We start from the raw sequence: 18093 nt of genomic DNA on the forward strand, positions 1-18093 counted from the left end.
TTTATGTAAAATGTAATATTACAGTACTGTGTGTCTCATGGTTAAACTATATGGACAAAAATCACTTTAAAATAGATATTGGACACCGTGTTCATTTCTTTGGTTATCTACTTCAACACGACGTCGGTGAATAATTATGAACCACATTGTTTATGGAAATCCAAAAAGGTAAATAAAGAGTCTTTAAAGTCTGCTATGTAGTAGGTAACATTTATTAGTTTTAAAATAAAATAGTGGTGATGAGAAATATTTAAGTTATAGGTATAATTATCTATTTATATATATATATAAACGTAAAAGTCCTGACTGACTGACTGACTCACTTAAATCAACGCCCAGCCCAAACCGTTGGACCTGGAGAGCTGAATTTTTCACAATAGCTAGCTTTTATAACGTTAGCATCCACTAAGAAGGGGTTTTTCAAAATTCATACCCTAACGCAGGGGTCGGCAACCTTTTAGCAGCCAAGGGCCACATAGTAGTTAACGAAATTGACGCGGGCCGCACTTTGTTAATATCATAGAGTAACTTATACTAGAGCGGTACTGTCATAGTAAATTTTGTAACCCCAGTAAATTCACTGCCATCTGTCGACACACTTTAAAACTAAAAATAAATATTTTTAAAAATACGATAAAATGTATTCAGATATGGATAAATGATTTTTTTTATTTGCATTAATTATTTTTATGATTTTGACCCATGTTCTTTCACTGATATGCGTTAAAATTGTTCAATAACAAACGAAACCGTCAACGCCATCTATACGACAGTTGGCCAAAGCTAGTAGCGCCCTCTGAACGAGAATCAAATTTTCTTGATTTTCGAGGCACGTTTTTTCCTTAGACTGTATCCATCTATTACGGAGTTATCTTTGGTTAATATTTATGACTTTATCAGGTATTGTCGTTTGCCAAAATTATATACAAAATAGCCAAGGTGGCTCGCGGGCCGCAAGTGAGAGGTTCGCGGGCCGCATAAAACGCTGAAATTAGTTTTTGTGTTTTTCATAATATATCTTTTACTCAAGGTTAGAATTCATAGCTTAAAATAAAACTTGAAACCCATACAAACTTTGGACCCTCATTTCATCACCCTAACGTGATGAAAAAAGTTTGTATGGCTTATTACTTATTATTTATTTGGCGTTATTTTAAGCTATGAATTCTAACCTTGGGTAAAAGATATATTATGAAAAACACAAAAACTAATTTCAGCGTTTTTGAAAATTCATCCTCTAAGGTGGTGAAAAAGGGGTAGAAAATTTGGATGGAGATCAAAAATTTTATTAAATACGGGACTTAAAACTTTGCATATAGGCATGTGATTAGCATACAGGGAAAGTAATTTCAGCATTTTAAAAAAATCATCCCCTAAAAGGGTTAAAAAGGGGTTGAAAATTTGAAACCATTACAAATGCAATTTCAGCATTTAAAAAAATTCATCCCCTAAAAGGGTTAAAAAGGGGTTGAAAATTTGAAACCATTACAAATGCTTTGAAACTTCTTAGAAAGACATAATAGACGCATACAAAAAGAAAGATTTCGACGTTTTTGCGCTTTTAAAAATTCACCCCTTAAAGGGGTTGAAAGTTTGTATAGGGTTCAAATTTTCTTTTAAGCTAGAAAGTAGAAACTTCGTAAAAGGTATATCGTTAAAAGAGTAAAAAGGTGATTTTAGCGTTTTTGAAAATTCATCCCCCAAGGTGGTAAAAAAGAGGTTGAAAGTTTGTATGGAGATCAAACCTTTTTTTTAGTACAGGACTTCAGTCTTTGTATAAAGGCATATTATTAGAATACAAAGACAAGTAATTTAAGCGTTTTTAAATATTCATCCCCTAAAAGGGTTAAAAACGGGTTGAAAGTTTGAATCCATTATAAATGATTTGAAACTTCTTAGAAAGGCATTGTATAATATTACAAAAAAAAAAGTTATTTCAACGTTCTTAATTCAACCCCTAAGGGGGTTAAAAAGGGGATGTAAGTTTATATGTAGTTGAAGTTTTCGTTTAAGCAAGGAACATGAAACTTGGTAAAAGGTAATATTAAAAAATTGACGAAAACTGATTGCACTGTGTTTGAAAAGTTTGTATTCATAAAGTTTGCATCGGGAGCGAACATTTTTTTATAAATAGTGGACTTGAAAATCTAAGTGTTGAGAGAGATTATATCAAGAACAATTTTTTTCAGTTAGGGGCTTGAAACTACGTACTTTATGAAAGTACATCTCGTCGATATCGCGTAGCCACGGGGCGCGGGGGCAGCGTCTCGTGTGTAATAGGCTATTCTACATTTTTTTTTTCAAATATATTTATAATTGTTCGTGTAGTATTGATAGTCAACTGGTATTTTTATTTCGTGAAAATAACATCGCTATATTTTTTTATTATTACAAAAAGGCAAGCATTTGACCGCAATCTCACCTGATGGTAAGATATGCAACGAAAAATACGGAACCCTAAAAATTGTGGTCGGCGATTGCGGTCACGTGACATACAGATATTAAACTTAGATTTGATTTTTAAATTAATAATAAATCTTATATTTTTATAACAAAATAGTGTTAAACTCGTATTTCTTATGGTAAAAACAATATAATTAATATACTTTCATTATTTAATTTTGATAGATGAAACTCTCCTATTTCATGATACTCATGATTAAGCCGCCAATGCCCCACGACGTTTGCTAATTGAGCAATCTAAGTTTAGTCCGCAAGGGCATCCGCGTTCAAAACTTCAGCTAATTGATGCGTTTGGGGTACTCCTCAATAATCTTATCTCCTTTATAATCTAAGTTATATGTTATATCATACCAACGGTGACGGTGCCGGGGTGGTGACGGGTGACGGGACGGTGATAAATCTTCTATTAATTATAGTAGGTAATAAAAACATATAGGTATAACTATTTAATTAAAAAAAATAAAAAGCCCCCGCATTATGCGCAAATCGACATCCAATTGCTTGAGTGCCTATTTTGCGTGAAACGAGGTAGCGCTACTCTAACCACCCCAGCTCCTCCACGAAGCCTAGCAAAGTCTTCAGTGTGCATGGATTCCCTAGGTATTTGCTCCTATATACTTTTACCTGTTTACAGTCTAGGAGAATATGTTTTGTTGTTTCTTCTTCTTCCATGCACGCTCTGCATATGGGGCTGTCAATTTTACCCATATTATGTAGGTGTTTGTTTAGTGTGTTATGTCCTGTTATTAATCCTACTATTTTACGTAGTTGGCTTCTTGGTGTTTTCAGTAATATTTTGGTAAGCTTGTGGTTCAGTTCCGGTAGAATTTCTTTGGTTTGCCTGCATGTCTCCAATTCATTCCAGTACTTGTTGTGCAGTTGTATGTGATGTTGTTCTAGCTGGTTGTGTAAGTAAGATACTGGTAGGGGCATAATTGGCTCGGGTCCGTATGCCGGTGTTTCTGAACCTTTTCTGGCCAGTTCATCCGCTGCATCGTTTCCTCTTGATCCACTATGCCGCTTTATCCATTGTACTGTTACTTTATTGCCTTCTTTGCTCACTTCAGTGAGGCTCCGATGACACTCAAGTATGAGCTTTGATGTAAGTTTGTCGCTGCATAGCGCTTGTAGTACTGATTGACTGTCTGACAGTATTAGTATGCTTTCGTGTTTCACTTGTCTTGTTATGGCATTGCATACTTCTATTATTCCTACACATTCAGCTTGGAATACCGTGTTGTGTTCACCCAGGGGTTTTGAGATGCGTATGTTCAGGTCCTCCGAGAAGACACCACATCCTGTCCCTTCATTTGTTTTTGAGCCATCTGTGAATATTCTTAGGTTTGTTTGGTTTAGTCCTTCTTTCGGATCTTCTGTTAACGATATGCCATAATCTTTCCAGAAGATCATAGTTTTTGGTATTTTGTCGATAGGTGCTTCCAGCATGGGCAGTTTTGAGATCATATTTTCATAGATCTTTTTGTGCGATGAGCTGAAAGGTGTCCATAGGTTTAGATTTTTCAACCAAAGAGACGTGGCAGCCGCGTCTTTCTGTATGTATATGTGTAGTGGCAGGAGGCCTAGCATTAATTCTAGGGCCGCAGTCGGAGTAGTTCTCATACAGCCCGTCGCGGCCACACATGTTAGTCTTTGTGTTTTATTTAGTTTCTCTATTACCGTGGTTAGCTGGGTGCGGGGCCACCATACAACCGCGCCGTAGCTGATCATTGGCATTATTTCCATTTTGTAGAGCAACAGTATATAGGTAATGTGAGGGGCAAGTTCCCATCTCTTGCCCACCATTCTCCGGCATTGCCAAAAGGCTACTGTTGCTTTGTTTAGTTTATTGTCCAGGTGTTTGTTCCAGTTCAGTTTGTCATCCAGGATTATGCCTAGGTATTTTACATCTTTTGAAAGTGTCAGTATTGTGCCAAATAGCGTTGGCATTTCGTATGTACCCAATTTTCGTTTGTGTGTGAAGAGAATTATGTCGGTCTTTTTTGAGTTTACCGATAGGTCATTCTCCTTGCACCATTTCTCAACTATTTTCAGTGCTGTTTGTGTGAGATCACACAGTGTGCTTATTACTAGGCCTCTGACTAGTATGCCTAAGTCATCTGCGTATCCTATAGTCATAAAATTTTTGTTGTTTAGTTTTGTTATTAAATCGTTTACCACCAGGTTCTAAAGCAATGGTGAGAGTACTCCTCCTTGGGGGCATCCTCTCATGACTCTCTCTCCTCTCTCTCTCTGGTGATTTTGGTTTTCGGAAAGTTTTATTATTCTTTGTTTTAGCATATTCATTATCCATTCGGTTATGAGCGGATTGGTTCTATGTCTTTGTAACGCTTGTTGAATGCTGCTAAAGTTTGTCTTGTCAAAGGCTCCCTCTATGTCGATGAAGGTGCCTAGGCAGGAGTTTTTCCTTGCTAGCGCATTCTCTATGTTGCTTACTACAGCATGGAGAGCTGAGTCAGTTGATTTACCTTGACTGTAGGCGTGTTGGTTTGGATGGATTTCTATGTTTTTTAGAGCCGTGTCCTTCAGTTCTCTGTCACATAGTCTTTCTAATGTTTTTAGCATGAAGGAAGTAAGGCTTAGGATCCAAATAATCTGTTTTTCCTGGTTTTGGTAGGAAAATCACTTTCACTTCCCTCCATTTGTGTGGTATATATCTAAAGGCTATACAGCTGCACAGTAGATTGGATAGATGTTTCATTAGTGTATGTCCTCCCCATTTTAGCAGGGCTGGGTAAATTCCGTCTGTTCCCGGCGATTTAAAGTTGTCAAAACTGTTTACCGCCCAGGTCGTTTTGTTTTGTTCCGTTATGTGTTCTGCTGTTTTCCATTCGCTTTCTGTTGGATTAACGTTTATTGTATGCTGTTCTTGGTCTTGTTCGTTTACTACTTTGCATCCTGGGAAATGGGTCTCCACCAGTAGCCTTTCTGTCTCAGCTGGGCTGCTGGTGGTGCTGGTATCTTGTCTCCTCAGGGTACCCAGTAGTTGTCTTGGTTGGTCTGCAAGGATTTTCCTTGTTCTGTTTGCCTGTGTTGCATTAGATATGTTGTCGCAGAAGTTCCGCCATGTGGCTGATTTTCTGTATCCGAGTCTTTTCTTATAGTCTGTTTTGGCTGTTTTGTACCTGTCCTAGTCCTCTTCAGCTCTTGTGTTCATTGCTCTGTTAAGTAGCCTTCTCATTTTTGTTCTCATTCGGTCCTGCTCCGGTCCCCACCAGCTGGTTTTGTTGTTACTACTTTGTTCTCTCGCTGATGGGGTCGATAGTGGACATGTGTTTTCGTAGCTATCAGTTATGTTCTTAATAAGTAAGTTTACCTGCTCCTCCAATTCCTTTGTATTGCTAGGTCTTGCTGTGTGCTTGTTATTGTCTAGTTTACCTACCAGAAGTTCCTTGTACGCCGCTATGTCCGTGCGTCTCGGGTTTCTTCTGGGTGTGGGTGTGTGGGTGTCGGCTGTCAGGTCATACCGAATCCATCTGTGGTCGGAGCAGGATAACTCGTCAGACACGTGCCAGTTGGATATGTGTTGAGCTGCCAGTCCTGTGCTTAGAGTAATGTCAATTATAGTATTACATCTACGTGTGACAAAAGTTGGTTTTGATCCTGTGTTTAATATATCTAGGTTAGTTGACATAAGGTATTCAACAATATCGTTACCTCTATTGTTGTTGGTTTCCATTCCCCATAGGTTGTGATGGCCGTTGCAGTCTGCAGATATGACCAGCTCGAGCCTTTCTCGTTCGCAGTAGCGTATGAGGTTGTTCATTTCCACTGGAGGTGGTTCGTCCTCCGCCGCCATGTAGGTTGACGCCAGGACTATCTCCGGTAGATTTGAGTTTTGTGTTCTAAGGTAGCACGAGGTACGTAACCACGAGCGTAGCGAGTGCATCTAAACTTGGAATCTTAAGCGTTGCGAGGGTTTCAAGGCAGGTGTTTAAAAGATAAGTTTGTTACCGTCAACCAGGGTGAATAGGGATAAAAACCAGGAATGACATTTACCTGATAATTTCTCAACAAATGCACAAATTGTATCATGCTGTCTTGGTACTATTATTAACCGACTTCAAGATTTCAAAGGAGGAGGTTCTCAATTCGGTTGTATTTTTTTTTTGTTTTTTTTTTTTTTTTTTTTTTTTTTTTTTTTTTTTTTTTTTTTTTTTTTTTTTTTTTTAATGTTTGTTACTCCATAACTCCGTCATTTCTGGACCGATTTTGAAAATTCTTTTTTTGATTGTAAGTATATACATACAGATTGGTCCCGTTTTTATCAAAAAGCAGTTCTGATGATGGGATCCATGAGGAATCGAGGGAACTGCTCAAATGTTAAAGGCATACATATAGTGATTTTAGTATTTTCATCAACAAATCAAGCACTTACATTTAAAAAAGTGACATCTGATGAAGTGGAACTGCTGATGATGATCAGAACGGAACTCTTCAATGACGCATAGTTCACGTTTGGCGATTTGTCCTCTTCGTTATGTTTGTTAATCAACTTAAGTTTTTAGGATCAAGCACTTACATTTAAAAAAGTGACATTTGCTGATAATAATCAGAATGGAACTCTTCAATGACACATAGTTCACGTTTGGCGATTTGTTCTCTTCCTTATGGACCCAGACCTAAACTTGGACCCGGACACGGACCCGGACTCGGGTCTGAACATGGACCCCAACTCGGACCCGGACCCGGACACGGACCCGGACCCGGACACGGACCCGGAAATGCTACTAGAAAAGTGGATTAGGTGGGTGGTTGGGTTTTGAACTGCGATTCTCACAGAACAGAACTGCTATCAGAAAAGTAGGTTAGGTTAGAGCTGTGACCCTTACAGAAACGAAATGCTATCAGAAAAGTAGGTTAGATTAGGTTAGGTTACGCAGGGCAGCTTGTAGCGAGCTGTTGGGGAGTAGCGACCCCACGTACCCGAGTGTTCCTGGGGAGTTCTGTCACCCGAAGGAGAGTGAGGATTCTCTACCTCTGGCTTGCCCTGGCGTGCCGGCCAGAGTGGAGTCGTTAGAGCTATAAGTTCCAGGGGGTTCCAATGTTAACAGCCACTGGGTAGAAAGCGGCGCACACCTCTCGACACCCCTGAGCCGCTCACACCGGTGTTGCCCTTAATCCATCCTAGATGTCGCTTTTTGTGGAGGCCCATCTTGTGAGGGCGAGTCACCGTCTGCAGAAATAAAATTGTATACCGTTTTATTAGGCAGGCGTCCGGTTTTTTATCCCATTAGCTCAGCACTTAGTTCATCGCTTTCACTCAATAACCTAGTTCATTTTAGATTCCATCAACTCCCAATAGTCCTTCCACCCTGTCCTTTGTCCCGTGACACGGGCAAGAGCAGCATCCGCTCGGTGTACCCCTTACATTTCATTAAAATATCAATAGGGCACGTCTCCCAAAGGCCCGGAACACCATGGTTCCGTGACGGGAAAGACATATTATATATATAATATTATAAATGCGAAAGTAACTCTGTCCGTCTGGTGATTAATCTGCTGAACCGAAGGAAATAGGATAGTTTTTTTTATCAATTATCATCATCATTCCACGCCGACAAAGTCGCGGACGAAGCTAGTAAGCAATATTATCTTAATACACGTGAGATTGTAGACGATACTGTATTTATGTCAACGTTACTTATAACGAACAATACGATATGGAGTAAGGGATGTAGGATTAATACATTCTAATTACACTGCATGGAAAATGTATCTATCTTCCTCAATAAATAGGTGCTCAATTCTTATCCCAAACCAAACATCGCCTATTAGTGAAATCTACACCATATAAAAATCTTGTAATGTAGTAGGTAGTTCATTTTTAGGGTTCCGTACCTCAAAAGAAAAAAAACCGGCCAAGTGCGAGTCGGACTCGCGTTCCAAGGGTTCCGTACATTACACAATTTAAACAATGTATTTTTATGTGAAACGTGAGTGTAATTAATATCTTTAAAAAACCCGTAGGGATCGGATCAAAAACTAAGTAATTAAGTCCGACTCACGCTTGACTGCACATTTCTAATAGGTTTTCTTGTCATCTATAGGTAAAAATCTATTTTGTGTATTTTTTTCAAAACTTTAGACCCAGTAGTTTCGGAGATAAAGGGGCGGAATGGTCATTTTTTGCCTACTTCCTTGAATAACTTCTCAACTGTTTATCCTAAAATTATAAAAAAAATATATATTTGAAATTCTCATAATGAGCTCTTTCATTTGATATGTAACACGATATAGTTTGAAAAACTTTATTTTTTAGTTTTCTCATTTAAAAGTGGCCCCCGCGTTTAAAATTTATTTGTTTACGTTACATGTCTGTCTTTGGGTCACAAACTTACATATGTTACCAAATTTAAACTTAATTGGTCCAGTAGTTTCGGAGAAAATAGGCTGTGACAGACGGACAGACAGACGCACAAGTGATCCTATAAGGGTTCCGTTTTTTCCTTTTGAGGTACGGAACCCTAAAAAGGAACCCTTGTAGGATCACTTTGTTGTCCGTCCGTCTGTCTGTCAAGACCCTTTATCTCGAGAACGCGTTTAGGTATCGAGTTGAAATTAAAACCATATACTCAAGGCTACAGTCCATTGAAAAAAATTAAACTTCCAACGTTAACGTAAATAGAAGATATAGTACTATGCCTTATGGGAAACGGTCGAAGAGATAGTTCAGATCCGGACACCGCTACCAAATTTTAGTATGCTGTTGGGCATGGTACGGGGTCTCCAAAACTGCCGGGAGACAGCGGTGCCGGCCATCTACTTCAGCGGAATGACGTCATCAAAATGACTCCCGCCTCGTTGCGAATATTGTATTTTGCACCCAAACTATGCTTTACACATACACGTGTGGGGTATTAAACGAAAGCCAATAAAATATTATATATTTCACTACTATACTATGTACCAAAATATGCAATAGTTTAAGAGAAATTTAAAAATAAATCAAAATGATGAAAAATAAATCGATTATTTGGGTTTTTCAACCAAACCAAAAGTCAGACGTTAAAGTAATGTACTACAAAATTAAAGCTGATGTCTCAAGCCATACACTGATATTAAAATAATCAAAATCAGACCAAAAATGTTAAAATTATGCATCAAAATTTGCTAGAACAAATGCATTAAAGTTAAAAAAATCGAAATTGGTCATTTTCAGTATAATCCGCATAAGCTTCTAGTATGTTATTAGCAATATAAAAAGGATCATAAAACTGCTGGGAGACAATCTCTATAGTGTCTGAGTGACAAATAATGGCGTCATACATGTGACCGCTGCCGAAATTTGCAAAATCTAAATTATAACTATACCATGAGTCATATATACACGTGTGCTACATCAGACGAAAGGTTATTAAATATATTATGATTCGTTGATACATTATTATTAAAAACAATGTATATTTTAAGAGCTACAAACTAAGAAAAAACACTTTTTATGAAAAAAGTTCATGTATATATATTTTATAACTCAACTAAAAACGTTATAACAATGTTGCGTATAATATAAAAGAAACCAGTTATTCAACTATACGTCACAGCTAAAAATTTTAATTTTCGATAAAACTGTGGAAGTTGCACAAAAAAAACTAAAGCGCGCCAACAATTCTACCTTAATACGCTCATATTATGCAAAGAATAGTCCTAGTTATGGGGTATTAAATGAAAGAACACTACATAAAATACACGAAAACGACATTTTGGATTGGAATCATAATTTATAAAATGAATTTGAAAAAATAAGAAATAAAAAGAAATAAAAAAAATATTGACAGAAGCAAGTACAAAATAGGTGTTGAAGTCCTTACAAGTGTTTCTGTTGGCCCAATGTGTCTCTTATCGTAGGTATGTATCCTTAGTAATCAGGATGACGGACGTGTTATGTGACGTACACGGTATTTGTGTTGCAGTGGAGCCGGCAGCGCATGCGATGACGACGGCGACGAAGACACCCGCTCCACCCTCACACTGCCCGACAAGAAGTGAGTGCCCTGCCCACTACACCGGCCTTACCACTAGACTACTCACTATACATTACGTCCCGATTACGTAACCATCTCATTAACCGGGAGAATCCAAAGGGGCAATGGCCCAAAACTGGCTTGATAAATAGGCTTGTCATTATTTAAACAATTCCAATCCAAGATGTGGCAGGCAATCTATTGTATGGTAATTGACACACTAATATTATATACCTACTTGGGCTATCTACCAACGAGATGCGTCAGTAGTTAAGTCCTAGTCCTAAATCCTAAAGTGGTATTTACTTAATAGTTCAAGAAGAAGAAGAAGATGGAACGTTTAGATACTTACAGGAGAGACGTTTTGAGGGTTCGGTAGCCCAAGTAGCAGAAACGGAACCCTTTTACTTTTCGTCCATTCGTCCTTAAGTCCTTATGTTACAGACTAAAAGTAACTGGAGGTGTAACGAACCGAAGATAATTTTTATTAGAACGAAAGTTGCAAATAAATACAGTTTGGCTAAAAAATAAGTGCATTCCCGTTGCCAGGGAGGTTTTGGGATTATACTGAGCAACTTTTACTATGGGACCAACCCCAAAATACCCCATTCATAGGTCCCCACAGAATACCAGCGCCACGGTTTGCCGCGGGACTATAGATAGATATAGTTGGATCCTTTTTGGCGTCCAAATGTTTTTTTGTCTGCATGCTTTTCTTTTTTATGTATGTTGTGGCGTCAAATAAATGTATTTTCTTTCTTTCTTCTTCGTTCAAAATCGCGAAAAAAAAATTGGCTGTTTCATACATTTTGGCTGGTCTAATTTTTATGGGAGGGTAAAAATTTTTTTCGCGATTTCGTAATTGATCCCATAGTAAAAGTTGCTCAGTAGATATAAACCCAAAACCTCCCTGGCAACGGGAATGCACTTATTTTTAGCCATCCTGTATATATATATCTATGCTATTGAAATGCGTGTCTGTCTATATTGTACGTAGAAAATTAGGTGTTAGGCTGGTGTTAGGTGACATACATATTTCGTAGGTGTAGTAAGTAAGTATAGAATAGGTATAACTTATGAACACCACCAAATGATTAATTCAAGGCAAAACCACTCCGAGATAGAGAAACGGCGCCGCGACAAGATGAACACATACATAACGGAGCTGAGCGCGATGATCCCGATGTGCGGCGCGATGGCGCGCAAGCTGGACAAGCTGACGGTGTTGCGAATGGCCGTGCAGCACCTGCGCTCGGTGCGCGGCGCGCTGTCCGCCTGCCCGCTCACCGCACGTCCGCGCCCCGCCTTCCTGTCCGAGCGCGAGCTTAACCAACTCATCGTGCAAGCAGCGCACGACTGTTTCTTGCTCGTTGTTGGCTGTGACCGAGGCAGACTATTGTACGTGTCCGCCTCCGTTAAGATGATGCTCCAATACGATCAAGTAAGTTCCACACTACCCTGGAATGCAAAATCTCAACAACCTCGTCCTTCACGTAGCGTACGAGTGTTTATTGCTAGTTGTTGGATTATGCGACCATAATGCGACCGAGGCAAACTCTTATTGTAACGAAGTATCCGCGTCTGCCAAGAGAATGCACCAATATAGGTACATATGAAGGGTACACGGAAAGAACATGTCTAGTCACTTTTTTTGGAAAATGAGATTACCGCTGCAATTATATATAATAATAAAATCCTTTTTGTCTCACTTTAAAAACACCTATACACGGAAATAATATGGTTAATTACCTACATCGTTCCTTTTAAACAGCAATAATTCAAAATGTTGTCAAAGTGACTAGACATGTTCTTTCCGTGTACCCTTCATATAACCTTCAGATTATAACCTGGCCGAGTGAAACAATCGGTGCCCAACATGCCAACATTCCCTAGGTAACTGTATGAAAATAAAAAAATCGGCCAAGAACATGTCGGGCCATGCTCAGTGTAGGGTTTCGTTTCGTAGTTACCATTCTGTCAAAATAGGCCAAACGTTACCTATTAGTAAGTATCATGTAGGTACATTACATTACAAGCATAGTACCTTTGCAGCGCTTTGTACGTCTTTTTACTATTATTTTTTTTGTAATAACAAACACGACTGGACTGATCATGTTCGCTATAGTTTTCAAAATAATAGGTAACTGTATCAAATGGTTTTTGGAGCCCCTTATTCGTTTTGAAAGACCTATCCAACGATACCCGGCCCACATTATAGGGACAAAACAAAAAAATATATTCAAAAAAACATTTTGTATGAGAATTGTAATTTTTTTATACTTTATATTTTACCGTTCTGTCGCAATGCATGATTTATGTATCCATGTCAAATTGCAGCTTTCTAGCACTAACGATCGAAGACAGATATGGCGAAACTATAAGGGTTTCTAGGTGACTACGAAACCCTAATATTAATGAACCACCCAGTATTGTGGTCTCTTGTGGTATAGTGTCCAACTACATTTCATGGATTTCATGGACTATTAAAATTGATGCATTCTGATGTGTACCTACGTATCTGGGGGGCACTTCGTGCAGAATATTTATGTCTTGTAGTGTAGGTCTGCAGGGAAACAATAGTAATTAATACATTTTTAAAGGTTCAATCCGATTTTTTGTTTGGGCTGTAATTTTCTTTCTACTAAAATACCATAATCTTATTCGGAAATCACAATATATCACTTCTTTGTTACCTAAGGATTTATCCAGTTTATAATTTGTTGTTGATGTTATGGTTTTAGTCGGAGCTACTGGGACAAAGCCTGTTTGACATCCTGCACCCAAAAGACGTGGCAAAAGTGAAGGAGCAACTATCTTCCTCCTACCTCAGTCCCCGGGAAAGACTTATCGATGCAAAGAGTAAGTTATTATTCTACCTATCTTTCTTCTTGTAACGTTTAATGTATCTTTGACTCACGAGCGGGTATTCTGACTTTACTAGTGCTAATAAATATTATAACCGTTACTGCATACTTATGTCATTCTTTTTGTCTCATTGCACTGATCAAGTATATACTAAAACCAGCAATCCGACTTGATTTCACTTCGTATTGGCAGCGATCGGCAAGCTATTCCAGCCCAAAAGTGTTTCATGAGAAGGTTATGAACCAGTCTGTGTTGCCATTGCCAGTGACCATACGTATGGTTCACAGAGTGAAACCCTTAACACATTAAATCCCGCGCTTTTATTTTGCATACTGAAATCGGTCACATGTGCCCGGCGCGGCAGCGAAAGACTTAAATCATGCCCTCGTATACAGTCGATTGTCGTTATTTCTAGCGATGTTGCCAGTAAAGGCAGACCTGGTGGCGGGCGCGTCGCGGTTGTGCCCGGGCGCGCGGCGTTCGTTCCTGTGCCGCATCAAGTGCAAGCTGGACAGCGAGGCGCCACAGCAGCCCGCGCTCGTCAAGGAGGAAGTAGACCCAACCAAGATAAGGAAGAAAGTCAACGAGAAGAAGTTCTGCGTCGTTCAGTGCACAGGTACGGTCTGCTTGTTTCTTGGACATGTTTGATCTCGGTAATTGGCGCCTTCTGTCTCTCGTGCACATAAGTCTGTCATGTAGGTCGCGAAGAGCGTAGTTTATGGTCCGTCAATAAATTAAAAAGTTAAAAACATTGCAGTCCCGATTTCGGGACTGCAATGTTGCATACAAATTCCATTATTTGTCGAGTTCCAAACTTTTTAAAAGTTGAAGTGGCCATATCAAATGAAGGCATAGGTCCATTAAACAGCCAAACAGATGATCAGTACTTATTATTATAATGTTGGTACCGCGACTATTTAGGTGTCTCAAATAGGTTGGCGTATTTTCAGCAGAAAAATACACTTCTATTTTTAATTAAAAAAAATAAAAAGGCGGCAAAGCAAATCTTTACTTTTTTCTGTGAAAATATATACATAAGAGCATTGCTTCTGTAAAATATTTATATTATATTTGTTATTATTGCGCCATTTTTGAGAAAAGCACTATATATGACTCGGCTGGAAGGCTACTTGCTGGCTTCGGATTCAATTAAACGGACTCCCAAGGTCGTCCGTTTAAAACGAATCCTCAGCCAGCAAGTAGCTACTTCCGAGCCTCGACAATAATGTACTTTTGGGTATGTGCATTGCAGGTTACCTAAAGCTGGCAGCGCCAGTGGAGGTGTGCATGGGGGGCGGCGAGAGCGGCGACGACGGCGACGGTAGCATGTCGTGCCTGGTGGCCATCGGGCGCGCCCTGCCGGACCCCGCACCCGCCGCGCCGCGCACGCCCGCGCCGCCCACGAGACGTCTGCAGTTCGTCTCCCGGCACGCCACGGACGGGAAATTTGTCTTTGTCGACCAGAGGTACATACGCTCAAGCTTGTAATTGGTATCTATTCTGAAACGTTGAACGCGTACCCATCGAATACCACGATGGTGCCACTGGGGTTGCCGATGTTTACCTTCACAGAACGCACAAATACGCACTAGGAACATGGTACATATACGGCGTCACGTTCACATAATATAGATACCGTACCCATGATCTTGGCCGGCCGCGATCGACTAACGCGCGTATGTTGGTTATTTTGCGCATCGTTCGGGTCGCCACGCTCACGGCAGACACAATGAACACGCTTAAGTTGACGCGTAAACTTTGTTTCCAGGGTGACGCTGGCGCTGGGGTTCCTGCCGCAGGAGCTGCTGGACACGAGCCTGTACGAGTACGTGGGCGCGGGCGCGCTGAGCGCGGTGGCGCGCGCGCACAAGGCGGCGCTGCTCAGCCGCCAGCCGCTGCTCACGCCGCCCTTCACCTTCCGACGCAAGGACGGCTCGCTGGCGCGCGTGCAGACGCACTTCAAGCCATTCAAGTGCATATAACTCCATTTTTAATTTTGTACTAAGCAAAAGCGTCAGCACCGATGTTTTGGGGAGTATGTGTCTGAGGAAAACAGTCCAAATTTATCCATCCTCATTTTGACTACGGAATCCTAAATAAAGGGAAGTTGCCCTTTTCATTCTGAAAGAAACACAATGATGTGTTTGCCTCCTGCTGTCATTACCGTACTTTTAAACACCATTCTATGCATCGGATACTAACTTGTGTAAGAAGCTCGTTCCTGTGTAAAATTACATGGTTGCACTGTTGCAGGAACCCGTGGACTAAAGACATCGAGTACCTGGTGGCCAACAACACTATCCTCGGTGAGACCGACGCCGCGCTCATGCCCGACGCGGAGCTTGGCTCCTTCGATATCTATAAACATAGTACGTATCCGTGTGCTCTGTCTAGTCTAGTCTGGCTTTGCCCATGCGAATGCTATGTTTTAAACGAGATGTACAATAAAACTAGGTTTATTTTAATTTCACCGTAGCCTCTGTTGACGTTGCCATGAAACAACATACACTTACCTGTTCAGTATCGATCGATTATTTTAAAATAAATACGTGTCCAAATTCAATGAACCTGAAGATTAGCTCAGCTCAAGAGTAACATTTAGCTGCTGACCATTGGCTATGTGACTGATGCCGGTTTGCGCCTCTCTGTATCTACTATGTAAGCATGTAGTAAACGATTTGACTGCACATAGCCAATAGGTAAGTAGGTATAACAATGTAAACAGGCCGAGTCGTATTTATCTGCTTGTTATGTTGTGCGTAGAGGCGAACGTCGCAGAGGCCGGGGCTTCGACCAACGAAGACGCGAGTGACTTTCAGAGTGGGGTTTCAGAACTGGACCTGGAAATGCAGCGGCTGATAGATTCGCAGGTGGACTCGCACAAGATCGGCAGCGCCATCGCGACGGAGGCGCTGCGCCGCTCGCCGCCCGGCCTCTCGCCCGACCTGCCGCCCGACGTGCTGCAGGACGCCGTGTTCTTGCAACAGGTATACACACACACACACACACACACACACACACACACACACACACACACACACACACACACACACACACACACACACACACACACATACACACATACACATACACACATACACACATCAAACATTCAGCAAATAGGCCACACCCACTTTTACATGTCAATTTTTTACAAGCAATTAAAATGACCAAAAATTGCAAAAAAACTGTTACAAATATGGAACCAATGAAATAATAAATACTTGGTTAGAGATGTATCCAATCTCTAAATGTCTAATTACACAAAATAAACTATAATAAAAAATATACTTACAAACAACAGACAAGTACTAAAATTGTTTAGAGATGTAAAAGTCTCTAGGTGTCAGAGATAAAATTAATATAAAAAAACCGATCATCAAATTATCCTTAGAGTTGTAAAGGGTCTCCAAGACTTGAATTGTTATATAAGTAATTAAAAGACAAGAAATTAAATCAGACAAACAGACAAGAACCGAATGAAGTGTCTTACGTTAATGCCACTCAAAAATAAAGTGTACATAGGTACTTATAACGTAACATGAAGCCCGTGTAAGCTTAAACAGACCGGTCTCCACAAACAGCACCCGTTCACGAGTATGACGCGTATCTCGGCCATCGCCTCCCTCAACCTTCCTTCGGGAAAGTGGCGACCCGATCAACGACGCCACCGCAAGCAAAGAATTTTAAGCGAACATGACATGTTCAACCTGCCAGGCTGTATTAATATACCTATATAAAATAAATTAATTCAGTGAGATACAACATTTGTGCTTGTATGTTACATTAAAGACGGCATAGCGCCACATAATCACAACATAATTCGTAAGGAGTATGCCTACCTATATAAATAATTTAACTTAATTACAAATTTAAATCGACTTGAGATGTAAAGGTCTCTGTCACCTGTCAGAATCATTAAAAATATAGGTATTATTACATATAAAATCAATTTAAAATAAAACTAAATCTTAGAGGTAAGTATAAGGTCTGTAAGTGTCCAAAACTAAGATTAACTAACTTTACACAACACACACACATACACACACTAATACCGTGCCTAACCTTACCGCCCGACAACTACGGCTCAATACGGATCTATCTGATCTATCGGATCAGAGTCCTTTTTCGAGCTGTTAAAAATGCCACTATAAATATTTATATTGTAGAATAGAATCTGCCTTAGTTTACGTCAGCGACGTCATTATGACGCCATAATTACGTCATTATGACGTCGATGACGTCACTGCTTTAGCAAAAGTAATTCGCGACAGATATATTTTATTATGATTGATTAATTTACAGTTTGATTAAATTATTTAAAGAAAAACAATGAGAAAACAGCGTACTTCACTTGCGCGCTATAAAATTAAATAGATTAGTACGCCACAGTAATTTTGATACTTGATATGACCTAACTAAACAACTACTTGACAATCTAAATCATTTCCGAAAATACGACTGATTTTACTTTTTTTAGCCGCTAATTTGGAGTTTATAGAGTATACATACTATTATGTTACGGGGGCAATGCGAGTCACATACAATTTTGTGTCCACATATTCTGTCTTCTAAATCTTTTATCGGCTTTGCCATGAAAACATTGCAGACAAATAAGAGCCAAATTCGCATATGTAATGTGTATTTAACTAAGAATAATGTTATTGGAAAAAATATCATTTTTGGTATGTACACACAAGCTTTTATCGCTGACTGTACTCATCGAGACAATAAAATTCTAACAATCCCAAACACAATGAGGTTGCGTCGTTTTATCACAGTT

At 39.7% G+C, this 18093-nt stretch overlaps 1 protein-coding gene across 4 annotated transcripts in view; it reads left to right on the forward strand.

Moving 5' to 3' along the window:
• Positions 1-18093, forward strand: part of LOC134754235 (protein cycle) — a 191743-nt gene that overhangs the window by 165479 nt on the left and 8171 nt on the right. For 3 of the 4 annotated variants that reach the window (XM_063690416.1, XM_063690418.1, XM_063690415.1), the window contains 8 exons: positions 10395-10466; positions 11550-11886; positions 13187-13304; positions 13726-13926; positions 14563-14776; positions 15079-15282; positions 15564-15679; positions 16074-16297. In XM_063690416.1, coding sequence (XP_063546486.1) covers positions 10395-10466; positions 11550-11886; positions 13187-13304; positions 13726-13926; positions 14563-14776; positions 15079-15282; positions 15564-15679; positions 16074-16297 — 1486 coding nt within the window. The remainder of the gene's footprint in view (positions 1-10394; positions 10467-11549; positions 11887-13186; positions 13305-13725; positions 13927-14562; positions 14777-15078; positions 15283-15563; positions 15680-16073; positions 16298-18093) is intronic. The other variant, XM_063690417.1, reaches the window with a different exon arrangement.

The sequence above is a fragment of the Cydia strobilella genome, chromosome Z (genome assembly GCF_947568885.1).
Source record: "Cydia strobilella chromosome Z, ilCydStro3.1, whole genome shotgun sequence".
NCBI lineage: Eukaryota > Metazoa > Arthropoda > Insecta > Lepidoptera > Tortricidae > Cydia > Cydia strobilella.